This window comes from Sabethes cyaneus, chromosome 3, assembly GCF_943734655.1.
Source record: "Sabethes cyaneus chromosome 3, idSabCyanKW18_F2, whole genome shotgun sequence".
In the NCBI taxonomy this organism is placed as follows: Eukaryota; Metazoa; Arthropoda; class Insecta; order Diptera; family Culicidae; genus Sabethes; species Sabethes cyaneus.
The window spans coordinates 40,943,156-40,971,124 of NC_071355.1; the positions used below are offsets into that span (position 1 = coordinate 40,943,156).

At 39.3% G+C, this 27,969-nt stretch overlaps 2 protein-coding genes across 2 annotated transcripts; both read left to right on the plus strand.

The window, feature by feature from the left end:
- The first annotated feature begins 8,969 nt into the window (after positions 1-8,969).
- LOC128739497 (uncharacterized) lies at positions 8,970-10,793 on the plus strand. Its single transcript, XM_053834991.1, has 3 exons — positions 8,970-9,052; positions 9,113-9,836; positions 9,981-10,793. The coding sequence occupies exons 1-3, from the start codon at positions 8,970-8,972 to the stop codon at positions 10,791-10,793; spliced, it is 1,620 nt and encodes a 539-aa protein (XP_053690966.1).
- A 9,532-nt stretch (positions 10,794-20,325) lies between these two features.
- Positions 20,326-25,230, plus strand: LOC128739498 (uncharacterized). Its single transcript, XM_053834992.1, has 3 exons — positions 20,326-20,375; positions 23,615-24,365; positions 24,418-25,230. Exons 1-3 carry the CDS (start codon positions 20,326-20,328, stop codon positions 25,228-25,230), a joined length of 1,614 nt encoding a protein of 537 aa, XP_053690967.1.
- The last annotated feature ends 2,739 nt before the right edge of the window (positions 25,231-27,969 follow it).

Consider the following 27,969-nt stretch of genomic DNA (forward strand, 5'->3'; position numbering starts at 1 on the left):
ATTTTGGATCCTTTTTTTTATCTTATATAAATTGGTGACTTTAAATTGCATTGGCCATTCCAGAATTGGGTTCCTGTAGGGTTACAGATGACCAGTTGGGTGCCTAATCCAATATTAGAATTGGTTTAGCGGATCTTTTAAATGTTTTGAACTGATATGGCCAGTTTAGTACTGATTAATAATTTCGGAACTGGTTCCAAATGTATAACGGATGGTTCTACGTTTTGAACTGTTCTGATAATGCTAAGCATTATCTTAAATCCTGCGGTATCATCTGTGACCCCGTAGAAACCATTTTCGAAATAACCAATCAAAATACATCGAAATGTAAAAAATATCACCTACCGAATTAATTCCAAGAACTTTGATACCCATACTGCTAGGTTTTACCTCCAATCCTAGACTGGCCACCCATGACCTCACAGGAACCTACTCCGGAATGGCCACCCTGATTCATCTGATTATATGAAATAGTTCATTGTATGAATTTTTAGAGTTTTTATATCCGCATGACAGATTTTCCTGCAATACAATCAGTTCTCTACCTCACAGCGGACACTCTGTCGAAATTCCGGATTTTCGGGCCCCGTATGTCTTTTAATGGCCAAATGGCCAGATAATTCAAAACTAGATAAATTAACGAATCAAATGACACCTATTTCATCAAAATCGGTTTAAAATTGTTGATGTTATAACAATATCAATTTTGGGTACCCGGGTACCCTTCTCGCCCTGCTAAAGGTGTTTTTTTTGTCGCACACATAACGGTTAAAGTGGCGCAGCTTATCATGATTCAATTTCTTCGTCTTCTTGATTGGCTTTGGATTGAACGCTTATTTTCTATTTATAGACCGCTCGAAGCAAAAACTGACAACCCCAAATGAGCTATCGGCCAAATGATATAAGCATTTAATCTACCTTCATTCAAGAGTAGTTCTAGCACAGAGGTTAGGACTGTTGCATTCTGTGCGATGTGTCGTGAGTTCAATCCCGGTCGCGGCCGGAACGATTTTTCAAATGTATGAAAGTTTTTTTCTGTGCTATTTGTGAATGTTCCTGATAAATAGTTGTACTATTTTTGGCAATTTAGCCGAAATAAAATGTCGATATAGCAGATAAAGGCAAAGAAGTTTTTGTTATATTTTAACAAAATTATAACAAAACCTGTTACAAATATCATAACAAATTTTGATATAATTTTGTTCAAAACATAACAAATTTTGTTATATTTCTGCTACTGCTGCTAAGAAGTTCTGATAGAATTTTTGTTATTTTAACTATTAACGAGACCAAAATTATATCAAATTATGTTAGAAATACCGTCATAACAGAATATCATGATTTGTTATAATTTTGTTATGTTTGTCTGATCGGGAACCGATCAAGTTACATCGAAACGAAACCAGCGATGAAAATAGGTTACAGTGTAACTTAGAAATGACGACATAAGAAATAAGTGACCACAATAGATTTAATATTGGTTACCGTAACCGATAGCGTAACCAGGTCGAAGGCTAAGGTTACGTGCAACTAGAATGTAACTGAAATGTAACCTTCTATGATTAACATTCTTTGATATTAAATTAACACTTTCTTTTCACAACAATCACTAAACACACCTTTTCCCGATATCTATGAACAATGTCTGCTTAAAATGATTTCTAGGTGAATGCTCCACTAATTCATTATTGCTAAGAATAAATTTAAAAAATCAGTAAATTAAAATTAAAATTTTTATATTTGTACATATTTGTTTTACAAAAAATCAATTTTTCAAAGAAGTAAGTAACGAAAAGCTAGATTAAATAAGAGCGCGTGAATTTTTCAAAGCTAGAATCATGCATTTCACCATAAATTTGAAACTGCATTAAAATTTGTGTTCAAATAACAAGCGAAATTTATACAGTCTTCTATATTCAACAGTTGAATTTACTGCTTGACGTTGACAGCCATAGAATGGAATAAAAAACCTGCTGCATTGTTTTCGCTATGCAATAAATGTTTCAAGATAACTAATTTGCCACCAATTGAAAGTCAATTTACAGTTTATGTGTAACTTCAATAGTAACCATTTGTAACTATACATGTTACATATTGGTTATTGAGTAACTATTAATGTAACCATATTCAGTTACATAAGTTGCGTTATTTCGGTTACACAACTGTTATATTTTAGGTTACTGTAACCGAAGTTTTACATTTAAATTTGTCGCATATCAGCCGCTGCGACTCAATTGGTACAACGTGTGCTACTTGGGATGTATGACAGCTCGAATGACCGAATTGAAAATGAAGCAAATACACCTGCACAGCGACAAGAAACAACAGCAGGGATTCCAACCGGTCCAGAAACATAAGAGCTTTTTAACTTTTTTGCGGTAGCGACAATCATGGCGGGCAAAATTTCAAAAGTATCCAAGTCGATCAAATCCAGCGGGACATTAGCAAAATGTATCGCAATGAAATCGCATGCTTCTGTTTCACTTCTAGATTTTCTGCCATTGTAAACCACGTTGAATAGGATAGACTGATTTTTTTTTCCTTTTGTATTTACAAAACCCCAAAAGGACTTTGGTTCCGACGCAAACCAAACTGTATTGTGACGGTGCGATGGTTGGCTCAGGTGCGTATTCATAGGAAAGTGAAGTTTTGTAAATTATGTCTAACGTCCATTATATCTATTATCCATTACGTCTATAGTACATTATGCCTAACGTCGGCGGGAGTGCGAGCCCTCGCAAGTAATCGGTATCAGCAGGTCGAGCCGCAATGACGAACGAGAACGTCGACCGTAGCTGTTAGCTAAATACACACTCGCAAAAACTCGTCGCAGTGCATGAATAAACAAGAGCGAAAGTCCGAAAGGGATGCTCGAGCCGCCGGTGTGTTCGTTAGAATGAAAAATTAGACCACACGAGTATGGGCTTCGCAACATCGGTTCAAACGATAGGATTTCCAAAAATCTTCAAAAAAATTACTTTCGATTTTGTTGCGTCGAGGAGTCTTTGTCACTTTTTCTGGCGTACTTCCCAAGCAAAGACATCAAATTGATCTAGGTTAAATAGTCGCTAATATTTACGGGCAAAACGGCTCTTTCGTGTGTGCAGCTCTGAACCGTTCATTTTCTGCTACGAACCGATTCAAATCAGCGGCTCATGGTTCACGGTTTGTGGCCTAAGTTGACAGTTCGGTAGACTACGATCCACGAACCAAACTTCGTGTTACCTTCGGGTGCGTTTCTAAAAACACGTTAAAACTATGATGACATCTTTTACAACCAATCACGAAGCCAGGATTTCTAGGCAGACAATGTTCCAATATTTTCAATTTTAAAAACCAATAGCTTTCTTTTTTGGAAAACTGCTAAGCTATTAGTGATCAAAATCTTTCATTTTTTCGTGTCACTCGCATTTTTTGATTTCTTGGAATGACACCCTATCTTAAATCTTGCCGTAAGACGTAGTCCAACGTCAAAATATTGACTCTAGAAGGTTTTCCATAAATTTTTTTATCCTTTTTTTATGATCTACTAAAGCACGCATTTAGTTTCTTCTAAATCAATTTAAACATCCGCGCAGGTTTAGGTTTCATGTTTAGAGTACGATTTGATGCTTACGCAATTTGATTGTTAATATCATTTGAAGATAATCGAATTTTCTCAACCTGCAGCGGGACTCAACTTGCAGTAGTCTCCCCTACACTAGCTGCGTGCCCGATCTTGCTCGGGGCCACCCTCCTTTTTTGTCTCTGCAGAGAAGTTTTCGTGATTTTTCACGTGGAAAGAACGTGTGGATTTGTTTGAGTGAAAAAAACGATTGATTCCCTGCTTATGTTAATGCTTATTGGTTACCTGGGATGTTTCTAAGTCTGACGAAGAATTGTTCCGGAGTTGCGCCGATGCCTGGTACCATACAAACATGCAAACATGCATTGAGTTTTCAACACAGCAATGATTCGCTAATTGGGCGGTTCGTTAGTTGGGTGTTCTATCGAATTTTCGAGTTTAGAAATTTCTATCAACTGTCAGTCGGCCCTATTAGCGAATCACATTCGATAGTTGAAGTGCAATCGAAACACAATTTACGAATTCAGGCTGTTTAGATGCTTGCAATTGTTTTTTTTTTTTTGACATTGTTCGTTTTTGTATCAAATCAAATTTTTTATGTAATAATACTGCAATGTATATTTACAATAATTGCATGACTTTTCAAATAAGAAATTATTTAACTCCCTGTGTTTGAAATAGGTATACTGAAGTAGCTTTTCACGAGAATTTCAAAATTTAAACGGTTTTTTTGCGCGATCTTGAAACTTATGCGGTTTTTCTACGCGAATTTGGGAATTTATGCAAATATGCTCTACGCGTCTGACCTGACGGTTAGTGATCGACATCGGACCGGGTAAAGTCCGGAAAGTCCGGTCCGAAGTCCGATCGGAACGAAATTTCAGAGTCCGATTTTTTATCGGACCGGAACCGGAACGAAGCGTTCCGGAACCGGAACGAAGCGTTCCGGAACCGGACCGGACCAGGTCTTCCGTTGAAAGTCCGGAAAAGTCCGGAGCACTTTTGATCGTAAAACTGACCGCAGTGGAAACGATGACTAGGACTTACTTTATATGTTTAAAACTAATTTTCTTTAACTTCCAAGACAATAATTTCGCTAGCAGTAATACACTTTCTGTTTAAGGCTCCAAAACAAGTCCAACTAATCGATTTATTTTTTAAAAATTAGCAAATATCTGTGGGTCTTAAAACCGAACGTTTCGCAGCATCGGCTCGTGCGCTCGTGCCTTATGATTCCTCAAAATTTAATTTCAAAGAACTAATTTTAAAAGTTATGTAGTTATGGCACTTCATCTTCTCGGTAATGCCATAGGTAACCGATATTATGGTCCGACGCTTATGGTCCAATATGAAAGATAACTCAAAAGTTTCATCAGATTTTTCAAAATTATCGTATAGGTTTGGGCCGAAAAGGCTCAGATTTTCATGAAATTTTGCTTACGAGTATAGGATGTTAACTTTTTAATGAAAACAATATGTTATCCTATTTTCCCAGAAAACTCCACTAGAAATTTTTCGATTTTTTCGAACATCGCTTCAATCGAAAGTTTAAAGTTTTAAAATCAAGCATTGCACAACAATTTTTTTATGAAAATGTAATAAAATTTTCTCAGCAATCCAGGAAAAATATTAGTTGGAACAAGTTTTCCACATGATTTTCTATGACGGTGCAAAATTTTAAGGAAATGTTGGAAAACCCATGATCTAAGTCTTAAGAAATTTTGAAATACAGTGGACTTTCGGAAAAGTTAATGAATGGGTCGGCTAGCTTTTTCGAAATATTACCTTTTCTGAGTAGTCCTAAGAGTCATTGAAAATGATAAACACAAAAGCGAAAAATATATTCTCGGATGCAGGATGCTTATTTTTAGGTATCTGGAAGTTGTAACGCAAAGAAATATGTAGCAAGATCTTTATGAAATAATGCTTCCCCACGATAAAACTGAACCTTGTCGTGGTGTAGGGCTTTTTAACTAATCAGTAAATGAGCAGCGGTCACGTTTACTTCTGAATGTGGGTATATGTCAAAATACTTTTGTAATTTCAAGTGGGACTCGGGGTAAAAATTTACCAAATGTGTCCAGTATGGGAATCTCTGATAATAAATAGATGAATGTTTCTGGGATTCATCTCTATTTATCACAGCTGTCACAAATATCTCCGCAAAATGTTGGATTGATTGGGTCGATCGGGGACTTAGGGTTAGTAAGGGGATGTAAGCGGGTTACCAGATCCGGTTGAATGCCGAAGGACAACTCTACAATGATTACTGGTATAATAATAGAAGTACTTAGGTAGCAGATGGGAAAATTAGTATTTTTTTGAAACGATGATTCTACAATTGATGAAGGGACGGTAAGGGAAAGTAATGAAGAAGGATTTTTTCGGGAATGAAGGGGGGGGGGGGGGGGGTAATAGGTAGCTATGCTTAACAAGTTGTCGTTGTCGGGAAAATTAGGTCAATTCGTGTCGTGTGTTCGAGTCTCGGCTGGGCGATGCTGCTGGATTTTCGCACTGGTCTCGTGACTGTCCTGTGCTCTGTGGCCGGCCGCGGGGTCTGTCGATGGGGAGGGGTTGAGTCTTAGAGAGACGTTTAAGCCCACAGCTTTACTGCATTAGCTCTTTGTTCTCGAGGGTTGGAAGACGAGTGCGTCTCTATAAAGCTTTATAAGCTCCAACTCCTCTCGACTACCGCGAACGTCCGGGTTGTGCTGCGCTCAATTTACTTTGTATCTTGGGACAGTGCATAAATGCTGGGGGAATGAAAAATTCAATTTGCCGTGATAAGTTGATAACCGCTAATGCTCCGAAATTTGTCTTTCCTATTAGATCATTTGTGGTTGTTTGAGTTAGAAAATTGAAAGCGGGCGCGCGGTTGAGAATCGGTGTCAGACGGGGCTGACGAATCCTCCACTTCTTCACTATACTACATTTTACAACTCAAGTATGACCGCATTTCAAGGTCAAGACTAAAAACATGAGATTAGTCTAACTCAAGTAGTACAAAAAGTCCAAAGCACATTAACAAATTCGATCTATCATTTTTCTTTTCATCATCATCATCATCATCATCATCATTATATTTAAAGTATGGCATTCCGGCCTTTGGCAGAGAGAACTTAGAGTCAGTTCGTGGAGTCCGCGCAGGGCCGGAACGCCTCCGCCTGCGGGCATTTACCATTTACCATATTTTACCAGTGACCGGAAGCCATGGGTTTCGTTTCTATTTGCTGTTTGAAGTACTTTTAATAAATCACCTGATCGCATCACTTACCACAGTGAATTCAGATCTGATCATACTCATACTAACACAATCCTTCTTCCCGTGACATTCGTGGAGGTGCAGAGGTAAACTCGGACTCCTAACAGCGAATGTTGAACTAACAATCCTTTCCTTTCCTAACGATCACAAGGACGTGGCCGGCGCCGTTATTGATCTATATGCAACTTTATACTACTGCTACTGCTACTTAATTGTTACACATTGACGATAGTCAACTTTCCCGAAATGTTATCTGTGTGGTTCCCTGTGCAACTTCATTAGCTCAGATCAATCACGGAGGTGCAACTACGATGTTTGTGGTCGTTCATGCTCATGCTCATGCTCCCAAAACCTTCACATGCCGAATTTGGTTCCGTTTGCTTGATTAGTTCTCGAGTTATGCAGAAATTTGTGTTTCATTTGTATGGGAGCCCTCCCTCTTAGTGAGGGGAAGGGTATCTAACCATCATAAGAACCTTCCACGGCCCCAAAAACCCCTACATGTACATTTTCAAGCCGAACGGTTCAGTAGTTTTCGATTCTGTAAGGAACATACCGACAGACAGAAATCCATTTTTATAGGTATAGAGATTAAGCGACCAGTTGGATAACCCGAAAAAAAGAAAACAAAACGAAAAAACCATCTTTATAAAATAATACTTAGTTCCTTTCAGTAAATTTAAAATAGTCGGTTTCGTCCCTGCTATTGCTTCTTTTGCATTTAAAATTCAATCTAAGTTTGCGCTTTTCCAAAAATCCTAAGATAAGTATGTGCCCGTATTGAACTGTTGCTATAACTGTCCGCTACAAGAGTTTAATTTAATCCCAGTTATGATGAGACTCTGTATTAAACTGTGAAAATGCGTTAGGAATTCAAAAATGAGAAATAAACATTGAAGGAAAACACAGGTGTGTGAATGAACGCTTTGGATAACCAAAAAATTTAAACTCTCAGAAAAGTTAAGGCAAACATTAACTTTTTAGAGTGTTGCATGGGAGCTAATATTCGCTTAACTTTTCTGAACAATTAACTTTTCAGAGAGTTAACTTTTCCAAGAGTCCACTGTATTTTTTTCTTAGTGTTAGTGTCAAAAATTTCACTGCAGTGATTTTATTTTTCTACAGGAGTTTTCCACCACCGTGGAAAATTTTGAGAAATATGCTGATATGCTTTGCTAAATGGCTGAGATTTTGTTCGCCGTTTCATAAAACAAATTGTTCAAGAGCTATAAACTTTTGAAGCAAGTGATGTCCGAGAAAACTGGAAAATTTGATTTAAAATTTCCGGGGAAAATAAAAAATCGCGAATTTAAATTAATTTTCATTAAAAAGAGCATAAACTGACGGTTGAAAGACAATTTTTTAATTAAAATCTGACTTTTATGTCTGAAAGTGCACCATTCCATGATGGGTAAGCTACCAAGCACCAGTTAATGGTGCCGCATTTTTCAATTTTTTAAATGATCCATTTCAGGCCGGTTAGCGTTTAGAAGTTACAGAAGGTTCTACACATTCAAAGCTTTACCTTTGACATTTACCTATTTTTTATAAATTGGTAAATTTTGCATCCGGACAATTTCGGACTTCCGGACCGGAATCGGACCGGAACCGGAACAGAGCTAAATCGGACCGGAACGAAATCGGACCTAAAAATTTCGTTCCGATTTTTTACCGGACCGGACCGGACCGGAACCCGGACTTCAATTTTCGTTCCGATGTCGAACACTACTGACGGTAGATTTAGTGTCAAATAAAATTTACTTCTATATAATCCATCCACCATCGATGCTTTCGTTTCAAGAGCATGCATGAAACATAAACAGTAAAAGCGAACACATTTAACTGTTTTCGATGCTCTTATGTACTCATTTGAATCCTAACAAACGCTTTTTGTGTGTTTCTTTAAAGTAGTCTTAACTCGTTAGTCGCATACAAACGTATTAAACAGAAAAACGGTGCCATTCAGTTATTTCAATTGTGAGCTACGCATTTCACTGAATTAGTTATGTAAACATGCATGCAAATTCTATAAACAAAAGTCAGTCATCACCATTCGTTGAGAAATAAGCTTGAGAGCGATAAACGATTGGACAATACTTAGTAAGCAAACGTTGGTTGATCAGTTCACTTGTGACGAGCGCGATGGGTGTTAGACACTTACAGACTTTTATCCGGACGGAAGTGCATGGAGGATATCACAGAGTGAATATAAAAAACGAAGTTCGGTAACTGAAAGGCATACTTTTATTTAATTTTATAATTTAATAAAGTCACGGTTTTTTAAGCAAACAAACGGGAACACCGTTAATAGTGGTCGACTTAAAATCACTTTGTGGTTTGATCAGTGAAAAAGATCTACCCGGACTGCTATGTGGAGGCCGATACGAGGTAGTCTACCGTCAGTTGGATAGTTTTTTCCACGAGTTAACTGAACTTGGAGTGGATCTGGTATTCTTCAATCATGGTCCAATTCAACAAGTGAAATTCGCTACATGGCAAGAAAGACAAATACAAAAGTACGACAAGAGTAACGATATAATAAATGCAGTCGATACCAACGTTTACAACCTGAACTTGTTGGTAGCCAGTTTCCGGGATAAAATCCCGAGTAACACACGTTATTCGTTAGAAGAAGCAGTAAAGAAGCATGGCACCTACAAACTTGCCATCGAGAGAGATTGCGACCAAGATCTGACTGCTTACGCGACTTTGCATCATGCTATGGCAGTCATTACTAACGATACAGATTTTATTATTTTTGATGGTCCGTGGCGCATTTGGGTTTCCAGCACTTTAGATATGGAAGGTTTAACGATCTATGAGTATAATCGTACTAATTTGCTTCAATATCTCAAGCTAAGCGCTCATCAGTTACCCCTGCTGGCTACACTATCAGGTAACGACATCATTAACTACGACGAAGTTAGACCTTTCCACAGGCGTTTGGGACATCCGAAGCGGAAATTTCATACCATTGCTAACTTTATACGTATGCGTCCAAAGGCCACTGTAAACGAATTAATAGTACAAGTTTTTGGTAAAAGCAACGCAGCTCTTCAAAATCGTTTCCAAGAAAGTCTTGACTCATATAAAACCGTATGTACTGCAATCTTCAAATTTACAATACACGCTCATAGAAACATTCTTCCACAGGACCTGTCAGCGTCCAATAACAACTCCAACACAGATGAAATTCTAACAATGTTGCTCGCTCAGAACAACGAATTTGCCCATCACTTATGGGCCGGTCAACCTTTCGAGTTGACTACTTATTTCATTGATCTGCGAAGCGAGCATAAAGGGTTCGAGTATGCCAAACTACTGTTTCCGGTATTCGAACGCCAAGCCGGAATCTTACTGTGGGACAAACAAGATGTTGGGGAATTCACCCTTATCGTTAAACTAAGCCACAGTACTCCATACACCAAGGAACAGCGATGCGTCGAACGTCCTAAGGAAATTACACCACCCTCTATTACGGACCTTCTATCGGATGATCCACTTGTGCAAGCCGACACACGGGACACGAAGCTACAGCTGTTTTGCTGGATCGTATCGGATAAATTGGACTTTCATCGTTTTCAGTCGGTTCCCCAGAAGCTATGGATAGCCGTGGCAACCTTATACTATCTTATTGAGAAGAAAATTCTTGAGCTCTTCGAAGCGGATCTTTTCCTGCTCGTTAGCTACAGAGCCTCAACCGAATCGTACGATCCCAAGGCAGTTAAATATCCGGACCGCTTGAAGGGTCGACCGTTTCGAATTGCATTTCTGTTCACGGAAACGTACAAACAGTTCCTAGCGGCCCTCGAGCGGCTCGGGTTTCAATGGGAATGTTCGGTCGCATATCTTCGCTTCGACGGTCCCCTTTTCCACGGTCTTTACGAGGAGTGCCGTGAATCGGAAGGGTTTTTCGATGACATCAAAGAATGGAGATTGTATGAATCAATCGTTGACGCTCGCTAAATTGTTACGATTTTATATAAATATCTAAAAAATATATATGTTAGCGTCATATAATAAACTTGGAAGAAATAAATTAAAACTTTTGGCCCATTTTGTCATAACGTTATACAACGTTTCGACTTTGAAAAATCGTTAAGAAACCACCAAATATTACCATATATTTGAAAAGAACATAATATTTGCCATTGACAATCCTATTGAAAATTAACAAAGTAATAACCATTTGCACTGACATGCCTCTCCTGTTTTTGTCAATATTTTTTGTTTTGTTTATGCTTGCTTAGTTTTGCTTAAAATGACGTCGAAACAAGAAGCATTTCGGGAGCGCATTGTACACTTCTGCGAACTGCCACAGAAATCTCGGCAAAAAGTATACGGTACAACATTTAAAAAGCAAATATGTTGCGGCTTCGACTGTTTACCATATCCTAAGATGCCCAGCAACTATTCGTAAGCAGCGTAGTGGAAGACCAACCCAAATTATGGACACAGAAGGACATCGTTCTCTTTCTCGTGACTTCGGCAGCAAACCCTATCAAATAAGATGTGCACCAGCCGGTGTGTTTCATGAAAATTTTAATCCCGTTTCTACAAAAACATCATGCAGATAGACAATACGTGTTTTGGCCGGATAGAGCATCATCGCTTTACGCCAAAAAAAACACAATCGTTCCTGAATACTCATTCGATCCCATTTCGACCCAAAAACCACGACCCGAAAAATCTGCCTCAGTGCACCCAATCGAAGATTTCTTCGGGATTTTGAGATCCTTGGTGTACAAAAATAACTGAAGAGCCACGAATTGCAAACAGTTGATTGGTAGAATCAAGAGATGCATTCACAAAGTTGACATGACGGCCGTGCAACGCTTCTGTTTCGACGTCCATCGAAAGCTGCGCCGAACAGCCGATTACGGACCGTTTTCAAATGTACACTAATTTTTTTCAACAATGGATAATGTATCTTTAATTTCGGTAAATCAGAACTTCTTCATGTATCTTTATCTTTTTTCGACAGCTTGAGAAAAAATTCCAAAATTTTAGTTGTCACCCGTTAATAAGGAAAGCCTCTTCAATGTCCATCATTACTTGGATGGATTTGAACCTATAATCTAAAAGTTCCTGTACTGATTTGACTCAAACACACGATCCGTGCACTTTAATTGCACTAAAAAGCGATCATTAAAAGAATTTTACTGATATAACCTCACTAACTTTATTTTGTAAATTCGTCGTACCGTTCTTGAATCCGTCCATAAAAATTTTCCTTCGTCCGAACCCGAAATCACAACAAAGTTTAAGCAATGAGCGCGCATGCATTTGTCTGGGACGACACGACAAATGTCATTCTGCAAGAATTTCAATTGGTCATGGAAGGTTTTCCCCAGGAGAATAACAACAATGCGTTGCGTGACTTATATTCATTTTATCAATTACGGGAATTGAAATGATTTGTCAATAAGGTAGGAAATTTGGCTGCTAAGAATTTTTTTAATGAAAAAAGCGTTTAAATAGGTCCCTGTTAACCTTTTTTGATCGCGCATGATAGCCAATTAACTAAAATAACAAATTAATAACTAATACTAACTATACTAAATTAATTTATTCTTCTTTGCAGCTGTACCTGGATTAATTCAGACTATTTTATCTAATGCCAAAACAAACAAAACAGAACAGCAACATTGTCGATGTTGCTCTTTCTCTTTCTTACAACAAACATCTCACTTTATCGCACTTTTTCGCAATTCGCACCTGTAGACTGCGGTGTCCAGTAAAGTGCAAAATGCGGGATATCTACACCTATAAAAATGGATTTCGGTCTGTCTGTCCGTATGTTCCTTATAGCATCGAAAACTACTGAACATATCGGCGTGAAAATTCGCATGTAGGGGTTTTTGGAGCCGGAGAAGGTAGGATCGTTGCACTAGCCCCGTAATTGTCCTGTACTTTAATAGCCGGCTGCGAAGTTTGTCGATAAAGAAGGGTCAAGGTCTCAACAGGACGTTTATACCCATGGCTTTGCTTTGCAGCACCAGACCCTGTCTGGTTTAGTTTCAAACCTAAGCTAAACTCAATTTAAAGTTCGAATTCAATTCTAATTTCATGTCCAATTTCAATACTCATTTGAGGTCCAATTGGGTATTTTAATTTTCCCAAAAAAGTTGCTTTTTTTAACTCATTCGATAGCCCGTCGTTTTCTGAATCTAAGAGTTCTTTTTTTATTTTAATTAAGTGAATATTTGATGAAAAAATTAATAAAAATCAAAAATAGAATGATTTGCTGTTTGACAGATATCCACCAAGCCGATTGATTGAAATGATGTCAGAAGTTCTCTTCCTCTCTTCTATCTTTCTAATAGAGCTTTTCATTTTGACCGAGCTTTTGACAGCTCCCATATGAAACCTGTATCGGCTGATGACCATAGTTTATCTATCCACTGTGTAGTCTAAGGCGAGCTGAGAAGAAAAATGGTTTACTTATAAGCTATCGTCTTATCCAAAAAAAAAATTTTAAATGAAAAAAATGCTTTTTTTATTACTTTCACTCATCAAATTTAAAAAAGTCTTCATGTGACTTTACAGTGACATCATATATTATCATAATATGCGAGAATTTAAATACCGCTAAAATACCCAATTTATAAAATCAGTTACCTGTAGGCTCTACTGCCAACAAAACTTGAAAAAATGAGTGTACAAGTGGAGTTAACACTTCCCAAGTAACCAGTGAGCACTTAAAGAAGCAGAAATCTAGCTTTTTATTAGCCTATGGTGCACACCATATCGTGCAGCATAGTTTAATATGCCTATAAAAAGCTGCTAGAAAGCCGGTTTTGGCGAAATATCCGGCTACATTAGTGCTTGGAGATTTACAAATGTCATAAAACGTAACGCCTGTTGCGTAACGGTAAAACGTCAAACATAAAAAAATGCGAAAAATATATTGTACATCCTTTTTTCTTCCCTCTCTGTTATGCTTATTATGGCGTACTTTGTTGACGTTTCAAGATTGCTTTTTTGTTATATTCTTTTTCGGTTATAATTGAACCGCCAGCCAGCCAATCTGTCGATTACGTGGCTTGGAGTGGAGGAGTAGGGCAACGCCTTTACCAGTTGATCTGTAAACGGTAGTTGCGAGTCAGCTGCCAATAGCTCTACTTAAATTACCGAAATTCTTAACTCGGATGTTTGATTTGCTTATCGAGGTGGAATGGAGGGAAAGATTTTATTTTTTACATTTCTTCCATAAGTTGCGCTTTGGGAGAATTACCTACCTTTTATTTTCTTTTTATGTGATGGCATACATGCATAGAAATATTTCTTGTAAAATCCGTCTGCATATGCCATATAGATTCGTGTTGATGTTTATTCTATCGGCGGTGCAGGATTGTGCGTAAGCTAAAAAGAGAGGGAAGAAGAGGCGAACCAGCCGCAGGCTGAAAACCTCTCTAATATAGAATTAAAAAAAGAGGGAAGCATTTTTTTCTTTTATCACACGTACGTTCGCAAGCAGAATTCCTGCAAGTGTGAGCAGAGTTCAAAATCTCTTTTGATGCCGGTAACGGCAATAAAGCCTGCTTAGAGCATCTAATCAGCTTTTCATAGTGCTTCAAGTAAATTTTAATTCAACATTGAGAATGCCATTTTAAAGCTGCTATGCATTGACAATGCTGAATTATATCTGGCAGCATGCAACTTGCAAATATAGAGCAGCTTTCAAGCTTAATTCAGTGCTTAGCGGTTACCTGGGTTCTAACACGAAACACAAATGAAAATTCAAACAATGGAATTTCTGAAAATCGACAAAAAAAATTCTTTCGTTTTTGTGCTTCTTTTCGCAGGTTATTGTAAGGGAAATAATAACGTCTATATGAAAAACAAGAGTAGATTTGGTTTCTACATTTAAAATTAGCTTAAAACGCATTTTTTTTGGTCGAATAAAAAAATCTCTGTTTTTTTTCGCCCCCCTTTAGTTACCCAACACCGGAAGGACAAAAATATTTGTAATGGCTTTATATTCTATGTCGACTCCTACTTTTAGTTCAATTTCTAGTTTAATTTTATGTCCAAAGCTGATTTCAACTTCAATTTTAAGTCCAACTGCAAACACAATTTCAGGGTAGATAGATTTCATATTCAATTTCAAGTCTAGTTTCAAGTCCAATGAAAAACCGGATCTTTTCAATTTCTAAGTAGAAATTTTGAGTTAAGTGATGGTGGAAAACTCACAAGAAAAGTCGGAAAACTATGCTCTGTCACACGCAATTTTTTTAAAAGTATTTTTTTTAAATTTTCATGATTCTTGTTTTTTTAGAAATTTCTGAGTAACATCTGAAATACTTGGTTTTCTTGAATATTTATCTGATTTAAAAATGTATGCCTCATGAATCAATCATGGTCTTTCGAAGACTTGACCCTTCTTTATCGCCAGACTTCGCAGTCAGTCAGCCGTTCGAGTACAGGATAATTACGGGGTTAGTGCAATGGTTCCACTGATTCTATCTAGCAAGCACCGCCTAAACGAGATTAGTTACTGAAAATGTTAGTAAATTCTCTTAGTATATTCAAGTGTCGTAAAAAACGTAAGTAAAGGTCATATGATGGATGGGGAGGAGGGGAGGTGGTAAAGTGGAAAGAAAAAAAGGAAAAAGAAAAAAAACAGGAGAGAAAAAGAGGGAAAACCTGGCAAAAACGTAAGGACTGGACAGAAAAAGATGAAGAACGGAAGATTAAAAAAGAAAAGTGAGAGAAACGAAGGAAGAACCCTAAATAAATTGACGAAAACAAGAATAAAAATAAGGATAAATAAGACAGAAGTTGAGGAAAAAGGACAAAAACGGGGATAGAAAAATAGGAAAAGGAAATGGGCAAACACGGAACCAGGAGAATGGGGAAACTAGAAACAAAAAGAGACAAACAGGACAGAAAACAAAATAAAATGGGAAGAAAAAAATGAAAACAGAAGACAAAAAGGATAAAACGGAAAAAAACTGAACATGCCAGAGAAGCAAGACATAATAACAGGGAGAACGGAACAGACGAACGAAAACAAACGAACGAAAAATAAACAAACGGTGAAGGAACGAAAAAGGAGATAGAAAAAGAGTGATAGAACAAAAAAAAATCCAAAATCCGGACGGACATGACATGACAAAAACAAGATGGAAAAAGAGAAAAAAAGGGCATGAAAACGGGGAATACGGAAAAAGAAAGACGACAAACGGAACAGAAGAAATTTAAGACTCAGAAAGAGCGTGAAATACTAGACAGGAAAATAAGAAAAATGGATCAGAGAAAAAGAAAACAGCGGAGAGCAGACAGAGAGAAGGAAAAAAGAAAGTGTGTAAAAATGGGAAAACGAGACAAGAAAGGGAATGCGGAACGAAAACAAGAGATAATATATGGAAATAGAAAATATGGGAAAAACAATCAGTTGGCATATATTCAGAGAAATTCGGGCCAATAAAAAAGGAAAAATTGGGACAGAAAGAGAAGAAAAGAAAAGCATGTAAAACGGAATAAAACATAGGTTAAACGGAAGAGAATAAGATGACAAACGGGAAATAAAACCGGAAAACCGAAGGAGAAAAAACGTTAAGATTAAAAAAAGATACCCAAAAGCAGAATAAAATGACAGAAAAGACGCAAGAACAGGCCATCAAGCTGTGCAAAACAGCATAGACCAAGACGAAAAGGACATTAAAAAGAGTGAGGAAAAGTGGTGAAGAAAAAAGAGGGAAAAAGATAAAAGACAAAACGTGTGTGTGTGTGTAGGGGGGTTTGTGTGTGTGTGGGTGTGTGTGTGTGTGTGTGTGTGTGTGTGTGTGTGTGTGTGTGTGTGTGTGTGTGTGTGTGTGTGTATTTTTTTGTTTTGCAGTGAGAATAAAAAAAATGTTCAAAAGGCTGGCCTGTCAAGCCTGACTAAAAATTAATCTTATAGAACAACCTATAATTCCGGACTGACTGAATTGCAGTATTGTTATTCAGCATTCAGCATTATTCATCATACCCTGCACAGTTGAAGATGCGACTGAATTAGCATTGTTCGTCCACTTTGAACGCATTTTTTTAGCCCTGTTGACTGTTCCCCCGCGTTGTTGACGTTGTTTAACAATTGCCCAAAATTTCGAAACTCCAAACAATTTGGAAGTCTCATCTCTTTTAGCATGAAATCAACATTATTAGTTGCATACCACTCTAGCACTACTTTGGACAGCCTTTAGTGACAGCTAGCTAAACTAGGCCAGAATATAACGTTACATTTGTGTTTACAAAATTTCATTTAATGAGTGGCAAAATCCGTTTCTTCAAGTATACTTCCATGTATACACTTGCCTTCAATCCACAGCTACACATTCCTTGCCAGATCATGGTGTTCTTTGCGAAGTTGTCAGCAAACATGATCTATACTTGCCTGGCACATCGCCACGCCCAGTTGCAACTGTCAAAACTTTGACCGGGAAGTTGCTCGAAATGCATTTTCACGAAGGTTTCGTCATCCATCCAAATGTTTCGTCAAAATTTTGCTCATACAAACACCTAGATTCGGATGTTTACTGGCACCGTACGACCTATAGCCTTCTCGAACGAGGATATTCCGCGTGGTTTGACTGTTAACATCGTACCTTCTAGCCAGCCATATCCCGGATGGAAGCTACTAAGATTGGACTACTTAGACGCCTCTCAATAATTTCCTCTTCAGCTCTCCTGTCCCTAGTTCCGAATTTCTTGTAAGTTCTTTCCCGCCTTGCTACAGCTAGGTTCTCCTTATAACCTTTCAAAACATTACACGCTGTTGATTTTGGCATTTTTGTACTTTAGCTAGCTTTGATCCAGACGTCACTCGTTCGAGTTCCATTCTGTACTGCTCCGCAACGTGGTGGAATATTTTGGCGAAAATTGCACCGGTTGTTCTTCATAAACATGTAAACAAAGTTACATATGTCGAATGGTTCCAGTTCCTACCACAAGAGGTGCTTATTGTAAAACGCTTTTTTTAACTTTATATTATCTTAAAGTCTGGCGTGAATCATGTTTTTTGTGGTATTTAATTACTCGGTGGTGTGGTTGGATTCTGTTAGTATGGCGATTGCCGAGTGCTATCCCAAGCGGGCGTGGAAACATTATCGAAATGAAAATGTAAAAATAGATTGGAACGCACTCGTTTTGCTGTAGGTACAGTCATCCCAGTATTATGGGCCAGTTAAGCATGATGATGCTATAAAATTATTGGTAGAAACACAGATTTAAATAATTTACAGTTTATTTTTAACTTAAATTGGTTATAAATATTTCATAAATTGATGTCATGTAGGCAATCTTGTTCCAAAATCCCATACTTTTTTGCAGAACAACAAAATGTTAGCATATTCCATTCCCAGTATTATGGGCCACTTTTAACCTTTTAACCCACTAAAAACCTCACGGGCGTCTGACCTTAACCCCCCTCCCCGGAACTACCGTTAAGTATTACTTCGGGGGGAGGCTGTGTTTGTAAACCGCTCCGTACACCTGTCGAGACGTGCACCGATGCTGGAACGGCGACCAACTTAACGTCCATCCCTTCACGGCCACCCTCGCAGGATTTCTTTCCGTGAGTGTTATTATTTTGTCAACTTTCACTCTGCTATCGTCGACTCGAGTAGTCCCCGGCGGTGAAGCTACCCTACTCCGACGAGAAGTTCCCCGGCGGTGAAACATTCCCCGAGACCGATTACATGAGACTCTATTTAAGGACTCGACTGTTGATCCTCGCACCATTTTCGCTGCAGCGCCGACATGATTTGTGTGATGGTTCGGCTGATTATATTCCACGTGTGAATGTCGCGAAAAGTGAAATATTAAGTGCGTTCGGACATAGCGTGCATCTATGGTTGATTAAAAATATTAATACTGTAAATCATATACTTTATTTTTCTGCAAATACCTTTTATGTATTCTTAGTGTTTTGCAACAAACTGAACTACTAAAATTAAATTAAATTGGGCAAGCTCATGTTTCCAATACATAACTGTGTTTCAATTTGAAGTATTATTTCATATTCACGTATGTTTTGAAACAGATTTGAGAAAACTGTTTTTTTTTTTTGCTATAGTGTTTCTTGTTATCCTTGAAATTTTGAAGCAATTTGAAAGATATTGATGGATAACAAAAGTAATGACCTAATATGGAAGCGACATATGAATCAGAGAAAGATTTTGTTCGATTTCAGATATTTAAGATGAAATAATAAAGAATCAGGCATGGCACAATCATTTTGATTCAATTCACATTTATTTGACAGTACCGTCTCAATCAAGCAGAATCTGAAAAAGTTATATATGAGGCATTTGTAGAGCTAGTTATTATCTTCAAATTTGCTGAATAAAGCTAGGCTGTATCTTTTGTATTTAAGGTACTATATGGTTGCTACCCCGTTGGTAACCAAATGAGCGTTCACTTGACTACCAACGGGGCAGCAGCATTGTAGCACAGTGAATACAAAAAATATAACCCTGCTTTATTCAGCAAAATTGTAGATAATAACTAGCTCTACAAATGCGACATGCACAACTTTTTCAAATTTTGCTTAATTAGAACAGTACTGTCAAATGAATATGAATCGAGTCAAAGTGATCGTGCCAACCCTGTTCAGAATTCATCAAATTTGAGACCTTGGCGCAGAACGGCGCACGATACTACTATGATTTTTGAAAACTAAACAAAATTTCCTGTAAAATGACACATGAGCGGTCGATGCACTAGTATGCACTCCTAAAGTAGATGGCGTCCTACAGACCGAAACACTGTTTAAAAATCAAATAATAACGTGTATTTCATATTGTACCTTTTATAACAATGATGTTTTGTGAAATCTAAAAATTCCATTGGATTCCCAAGAAAATTTCCTATGAAAACACATCTTTGCATGGGCTGGTGTTCAATATTTTAAACTAACTAAAACGAATTGAATATCACAGGGTGTAAAGTTTTCGCATTGCGAATTTCAACAAATTTTACTGACTTTGGTATCTTCAAAAAATTCTACAAGCTTTAGTTTTTACTCGATTTACTTAAAAATTTGGCATATATATATTCAATGATAGTAGATTTAAGGAAAAATATGAAAACAATAAAAATCGAAAATCGATTTTGGCATTTTTGTCCGGCCCGGGCCCTCTGTGCGCTGGTGGCAAACATTTCGCTTCGCATTGCCCCGAATCGTGGGCAGTCAAACGCTACGTGCTCCGGTGTTTCTTCTACTTCAGCGCACTCCGGACAGAGAGGTGACTCTGCGTGACCGAATCTATGCAGGTACTTTCTGAAGCAACCGTGGCCTGACAAGAATTGAGTCAGGTGGAAGTCGACTTCTCCGTGTTTCCTGTTCATCCACGTGGACACATTCGGGATCAGCCGATGAGTCCATCTTCCATTGATTGCGTTGTCCCATTCCACTTGCCACTTACGCAATGTATCTACCCGTGTTCGTTTTCGAGCTCCGCGGAGGCCTCTATTTCTGTAGCATTCTAGATCCTCCTCCAATACTAAACCAATGGGAATCATGCCGGCAATGACGCAGACCGCTTCCAGTGATATGGTACGGTAGGCGCTCGCTACTCTTATGCTCATCAGTCTGTACGTACTATTCAAACGCGATAGATTTCTTTTCGTTCTTAATGCCGAGATTCATGCAGGGCTGCCATACCTAAGTATTGACGTGGTTACACTAGCCAGGAGCCTCCTCTTGCTACTATTTATCGCCGAATTATTCGGCAAGATTCTGGTTAGCGCTGTGATCGCTTTTGCTGCCTTCTGACGGGCATAATCTACGTGACTATTGAAATTTAGTCGGTCGTCGATGATCACGCCCAGCTGCTTCACGTCACGCTTAGAGTCGATGATGCATTCTCCAACTATGATCTTTGCCTGCTGCACTGCCTTTCGGTTGCTAATCACTACCACCTCTGTTTTATGATGAGCTATTGCCAGCCTATTCTCTCCCATCCAATCTTCCACCATATGTATGGATTCCATGGCGAGTACCTCCACCTCTTCTCTTGATTCGCCAGTTACTATCAACGCCACATCATCAGCGAGTGTGTGTGTGTGTGTGTGTGTGTGTGTGTGTGTGTGTGTGTGTGTGTGTGTGTGTGTGTGTGTGTGTGTGTGTGTGTGTGTGTGTGTGTGTGTGTGTGTGTGTGTGTGTGTGTGTGTGTGTGTGTGTGTGTGTGTGTGTGTGTGTGTGTGTGTGTGTGTGTGTGTGTGTGTGTGTGTGTGTGTGTGTGTGTGTGTGTGTGTGTGTGTGTGTGTGTGTGTGTGTGTGTGTGTGTGTGTGTGTGTGTGTGTGTGTGTGTGTGTGTGTGTGTGTGTGTGTGTGTGTGTGTGTGTGTGTGTGTGTGTGTGTGTGTGTGTGTGTGTGTGTGTGTGTGTGTGTGTGTGTGTGTGTGTGTGTGTGTGTGTGTGTGTGTGTAATTCTCGCGATTTAGGAATTTTGTTGTATCTTGTACTGAACTCAGCGACTGTCTGAGTGAAGTAAGGTTACATTCAATTTTAGCTTCTTCTTCAGGAAGCTCATCAAACTGATTCAATTTATGATGGATGGTACTAAATTCTGTGTTCGGATTTCGAATGGATTGTCAAGTTCATTCGAATCACACAGAGGGCTTCATCAACGTTATGGTCTCTATGGCAAACCAAGTATATAAAAAGCGACAAGCTAGACGGATACGATAGGCAGCACAAGTTGCAAGAATGCCGGACAAGTATTCTGTAAAGATGGTATTTTCTTCAAAACCGATAGGAATTAGATGACCAGGGGCGCAGTGAGCAAGATGGTCAGACTAGGTGGAGCGAGATGTAGCGGAGAGTACACGGTATCCGAAGAATTGGAGAGCGTTGGCCCGCAACCGAATGCATTGGAGAAACTTTGTTCATCAGGCTTTGTCTTAGGACGGCTAGCCAACTAAGTAAGTTCAGGAAGAGGAAAAGTATTTGGTCCTAGCGTATTAGTTTTGGATGGTTTCCAAAATTAACGCGGAACTGTACTGTACGGTAGATTGTTAGATCCCATGCAACATCCTGAACATTTTCGGTTTGTCTTGCTAGATCAAGAGCGTGATGCAATATATCAGGATCATAGTGCTTCGATTTCTGTATATTGATGCTCTTTGCACGTTTTTTCGTTTTACTGAAAACAAATTACAATTTTAGTCAAAAACAGCGAGTACTGTTGATCTATATGCTTGACCCATAATACTGGGAAACGTTAATTTTGCTCCCAGTATTATGGGCCATTGTTTAACTTCGTATATTAAAGCGGAAAATGAATTTTTCTAGGTGGTTTCACCGTAATTCAATGAATACATACCTATACCCTCGATTCCCATCCATTTTGCGCCCAGACATAAAAATTTACGCCGCTATTCAGCTTACAATTCACTACCGACTTTTTATAACAACCGCAAAAATAACAACAAATCAACGGTCGATTGGAACCTACTGACAATTATCGGAAAACTAGGAAAATTAGCGCATTGGAACTAAGTGTATTGCTGTGAAGCATGCAGCGGAATGTTCCTTCTGTCTATTAAACTCATACTCGATGGTTAAATATTAGTTTTCTATGTATAAAACTAACGTAAAGTATAGACTGACCCATAATACTGGGTGGCCCGTAATACTGGGGTGACTGTATACAGTCCGAGCTAGTCACGACTGCACGAAGTGCGGTTATACTACCCGAGCAGCGGTGAAAGCTGAAATAATATCACAGAGAACAGACATCCATTCAGGAACAAATTTTTCGGGAGTTCTTGGATAAAATTTCAAATTAAAATCACCTAATATGCTAGCGACACTACCACTATAGTTTCCCAACTAAATGATTCTTTTGATTTGCACACTGACAACCTTTGGCTCCTCTGGCGCTAGTATATATGGACTATAAGCGTTATGCTAGCGCCAGAAGCTAGCTGTTATGAGTTTAGTGTAGAATTTTATGCGCCTATAGCGACATCATCACTATAGGTTCCCAACTAATTTGACATAAGTTTTATCCAAGTGGGGACCTTTCGCTTGGATGTCTGTTCTCTGTGATAATATCACAGGGTTATACCCAAGGCTTTGCTTAGTTGGTAAAATAACAAAAAATAATGTTAAAATTTTGCTCCTATAAGACCAAAGAAATAAAGACTTGTGTTATTTAAAGCAAAGCAATAACATAACTGTATTCAGTGTTTGAAATAAAAAAAATTTTAGTTTCACTACGGCATTGATTATCATTGAAGGATATCAAAAAGTTATTTTGAAAGTTAAAAATCTAGGTACTCAATAACAAAAACAAACGCAATGAGATATGGATTAGATACTCTTTTGTTATCTTCCAGCTCGGGAACGCACAGCGTTCGTGTTCCACCAGTAAAAATGGACGAATTTTTTTGAATTCAATGACCGGGGGTATGCACAGAGACTATAGATTACAGAGGCGCCGAGACATAGTCTCTCTTTAGTCTCTGTAAAATTACTAAGAAGCTCCGATTGTGTGTGAGCGAAACCATTAGTCAAGCATATGCACGCAAATTCTGTAGACAAGTGAATCGCCAACAGTCCGTCAGTAACGAGTGAGTGACGAGCGCGATGGGTGTTAGACACTTGCAAACCTTTATCCGGACAGAAGTGCCAAGAGGATATTACAGAGTGAATATAAAGAACGAAATTCGGTAATTGAAAGGTATGCTGTTATCAAGAGTTCATAAAAGTAAAAGTCATAATATTTTTAAAAGCAAACAAACAGGAATACCATTAATAGTGGTTGACCTAAAATCACTCTGCGGTCTGGTCAGTGGAAATGATCTGTCAGGACTGCTGTGTGGAGGCCGCTACGAGGTTGTCTACCGTCGGTTGGATCGCTTTTTCTTCGAGTTAACTGAACTCGGAGTGGAGCTTGTGTTTTTCAATGATGGTCCAATACAACAAATGAAATTCGCTACCTGGCAAAGGAGACAAACGGAAAAGTACAAAAACAGTATCAAAATAACAGATGCAGTCGATTCCAACGTTTACAACCTGCGCTCGTTAGTATCGAAGTACCGCAATAGTATCCCGAATAACACACGTTATTCATTAGAGGAACCAGCAAAGAAACATGGCACCTACAAACTTGCCATTGATAGGGATTGTGACCAAGCTCTGGCCGCCTACGCAACTTCGCACAATGCTATGGCAATCATTACAGAAGATACAGATTTCTTGATTTTTGATGGCCGTTGGCGCATCTGGGTTTCCGGCACTTTGAATATGGAACGTTTTACAATCTATGAATATAATCGTAATAATTTGCTTCGCCATGTCCAACTCAAAGCTCATCAATTGCCCCTGCTGGCAACGCTATCAGGCAATGACATTATTAACTACGGCAATCTAAGATCTTTCCACATGAGGTTGGGACATCCGGAGGACAAATTTGATACCATTGCTAACTTCATACGCAAGCACTCAAAAACTACCGTAAGGGAATTAACAGTTGAGGTCTTTGGTACAAGCAACGCAGCCCTTCAAAATCGTTTCCAAGAAAGTCTTGATTCTTATAAAACTGTATGTACAACAAAGTATGAATTTATAGTTTATTCTAATCGATCTTTCACAGGATACTTTAGCCATTGACAGCAGCTCCAGCCGTGATGAAATTCTAACAATGTTCCTATCTCAGAACAACGAATTTGCCCATCATTTATGGGCGGGAAAACCTTTCGAGTTGACAACCTATTTTATTGATCTACGCAGCGAGCAAGAAGGATTCGAGTATGCCAAACTACTGTTTCCCGTATTCGAACGCCAAGCCGGAATCTTACTCTGGGATAAACAAGATGTTGGAGAATTCAGTCTTACCGTTAAACTCAGCCACGGTGCTCCATACACCAAAGAACAGCGATGCGTCGAACGTCCCAAGGAAATTACACCGCCCTCTATTTCAGATCTTCTATCGGATGATCCGCTTGTGCAAACCGACACTCGGGACACAAAGCTACAGCTCTTTTGCTGGATTATATCGGATAAATTGGACTTTCATCGTTTTCAGTCGATTCCCCAGAAGCTTTGGATAGCCGTGGCAACCTTATACTATCTTATCGAGAAGAAAATTCTTGAGCTCTGCGAAGCGGATCTTCTCCTGCTCGTTAGCTACAGAGTTTCAACTGAATCGTACAATCCTAAAGCAGTCAAGTATCCAGACCGCTTGAAGGGACGACCATTCCGAATTGCATTTCTGTTTACACATCTGTACAAACAGTTTCTGGCGGTCCTTGAGCGGCTCGCACTTTGGCGCGAATATTCGATCGGCTATCTTCGCTTCGATGGTCTCCTTTTCCATGGTCTATACGAGGAGTGCCGTGAATCGGAGGGTTTTTTCGAAGACATCAAAGAATGGAGATTATATGCATCGATCGTTGACGCTCGATAGATCGATTACCTATGTTTTATTGAATATGAGCATTTTCGTTGACTATTATCTCTCAAGACTAATTTTTAAAAACTGAATATGACATTTTAAAAAATCATAACTCAAAAACTAATTGATATAGCGGACTGTATGTCTTAGAAGAAGTTTTGAACAATCAGTTGGATTTTATAAATAAAACAAACATTGAAAAAAAATGTATGTATGTGTTTTTTGCTGGGGTAAGAAGTACCAGCAACCGACACAGTAAGATGACCCGCACTGCATTTCTTTTTGCTATGATCGCTATTAAGCAAGCACTATGCTCATTAAATTCTATGCGTGCTTGTTTGTATTAGGGTTTACTTTGCAGGCTTTCTCTACTTTTTCCACTCATTCCTCGCTGCCAGTACTATCTCGTATTATAGTCGTCCATGGCTAGGACTCACTGCGTTCCTCTGACCAGTACACTTAACTATAGGAGGGACTTGGGGGGCTCTGTAACCGCAAGGTCACCGAGTCTGCTTTGACAAGCGAATGGTCATGGGTTCGAATCTTAGTAGAATTAAGCCATTCGATGGCAAAGTGACTTTAGCATGGGTTTATTCTCAGGCCCCTCACTACCCTTCCTTCGTGCTGAATTCTATGTTATCCCGATATGGCATATTGACAGTGCAAAAAATGAGACCCTAATATTAAATAAATGCACTGGTTATCTGCCCCAGGGATGGCTAGAATTGGCGACAGCGCTGTCATATGGAAAGAGGTGGGTAAAGTAGAGAAAAGCATCGAAGGAAGGGTACTCAATTACACACAAGAACGCATAAATATTCAATAAGCATATCGCTCACTCAATAGCGCTTATAGCCAAAATAAATGCGGGTCTTACAGCAAACAACCGGGCGATATCACAACAGATCAAACCATACTGGTCGCAGTGATGAGTCCACACAGGAAAAAAAATAGGAGGGACTTTGCACTGTCTTGAAGCTTCTTCGGAAAATGTAGAATTTAGAAAAGATGGATTTACCCTTCCATCTCAGGGGCCTGAGAATAGACCCATGCTAAAGTTACTTGACATCGAGTGGTCTGATCCTACTAAGATTCGAACTCATGACTACTCGCTTGTCAAAGCAGACTCGGTAACCTTGCGGCTACGGAGCCCCCTATATCGCTTCCCCTTTTGGCAGTTTAAGAGTCACCGTACCGCAACACTGGTAGCGTCTAACCGAGAATAGAGCTTTTAGGAACTCCCGCCGTAATGTTAACCGATCACTGCCCCTTGGTCGTCTAAAACACTAATACTCGGTTCTAGAAGTAACTCTTCAGGATCCCGCATAGCTGATCAGGGACTCTCATTCTGTGCAGTGACGGGGCGATAGCCTCCCAGCTAGTGCTATTGAAAGCCTTTCTGGCGTCGATCGTCTCTTCGCTTCTGTTTGGTCGACTTTGCGGCTTTCTCGGGTACTGTCCGGATAGCGTCAACCGTTGACTCGTCGACCTGTTGAAGATGATCCTTTCCAAGTGTATGGTTATCCAAGTGCAACCAGCAGACAAATTTGTCTATACGATACTAGATTTCCCGGCTTCGGCAATAAAATCAACCTCTGTATATTCCACATGTCCGAGTGATGACCTTCCTTGTGACAGTTCTGCAGCACCGTCCTGAACATGTCCAGGTACGCTTGGATTACGGCTTTTAAGGCTATATGTTAGGAATTCTGGACCTGGCGCCTGGTTCACTTTCAGGTATTCTGCAACCTGCGTGCGCGTTGCTCGTTGGACACCTGTACACTCTCGACATTGTCCTTCTACTAAAGTCTGAAAAGTCCTTCTACGACGAGGTTCATCTTCGCTGGACCAAGTTGCACAGCTATCGTTGGCCCTTTGACCTTTGCCATGACGATACGGTACGCATCGCCCCAGGGATTGGCATCAACGCCACCACACAACTCGTTGTACAAGTTGGTTTTGCTCCGATTTATTTTCCTTTTCAATGCAACAGTAGCTGTTTGGAACATCAACCTACGTGCATCTTGGTCTGCTGCGATTTTAGCTCTTTGAACTCGTCGTTTAGGTTTGAGAAAATTACTGCGGAGGTCGACGTATGGTTTTCAGATCTAGCTTTATTGGCATTTTGTTGCCCTGCGCTGCACCGGATTGTCAAATGGTCACTATTAGTGAACTCCTCACAAACTCTCCAGTTTGCAACCAGCGAAGGTAACGTCGATGATAGATTCGCGACCATGCTTACGGGATATAATAGCCGTACCATTGTTCGATCCCGATCGTTAAATTTATGAGTATTCTTAAACCATTTTTTCACAGCCTCTTATTCAGCAACTCCTATACCTACCTCCCCATGGTACCAGCCAGGATACGAGCAACCTTGGTGGATATCAAGTAACCAACCCCGGTGGAAGCCAAGGTCGTATGCTGACAGGGAAAGAACGCTCTTTCGAGCTGGGTTGGTCCTCCGGCGAAACAGGGGCTTGATGTGGCAGGCTTTGCAAGCCGAGAATCGATCTCTCAACTTAAAAGGGAGCTCTCTGACGTATTAAAGAGCCGCAAGTTCGACGTCGTAGAGCTCAATGGTACGTACGTTCAGAGATGGACATACAATCTACCAGAGCTGTGGCAAAACTCACAAACTCACAACGGACAATTGGGTGGTGGCCAATCAATCCTCGAATGTGAGGTTGAGATTCAAGGGCCGATTCTTCAGTATAAGCATTATCAACGTGCACAATCCTCACTTTAGAA

What these genes read in the sequence shown, in the direction of transcription:
- LOC128739497 (XM_053834991.1), top strand. Translation starts at nt 8,970, where the DNA reads ATGGGTGTTAGACACTTACAGACTTTTATCCGGACGGAAGTGCATGGA. An exon ending in AATATAAAAAACGAAGTTCG is followed by an intron (nt 9,053 to 9,112) that starts GTAACTGAAAGG and finishes CGGTTTTTTAAG; the next exon opens with CAAACAAACGGGAACACCGT. An exon ending in GTATGCGTCCAAAGGCCACT is followed by an intron (nt 9,837 to 9,980) that starts GTAAACGAATTA and finishes ATTCTTCCACAG; the next exon opens with GACCTGTCAGCGTCCAATAA.
- LOC128739498 (XM_053834992.1), top strand. Translation starts at nt 20,326, where the DNA reads ATGGGAATCATGCCGGCAATGACGCAGACCGCTTCCAGTGATATGGTA. An exon ending in GCTTCCAGTGATATGGTACG is followed by an intron (nt 20,376 to 23,614) that starts GTAGGCGCTCGC and finishes CGGTCTGGTCAG; the next exon opens with TGGAAATGATCTGTCAGGAC. An exon ending in GTCTTGATTCTTATAAAACT is followed by an intron (nt 24,366 to 24,417) that starts GTATGTACAACA and finishes GATCTTTCACAG; the next exon opens with GATACTTTAGCCATTGACAG.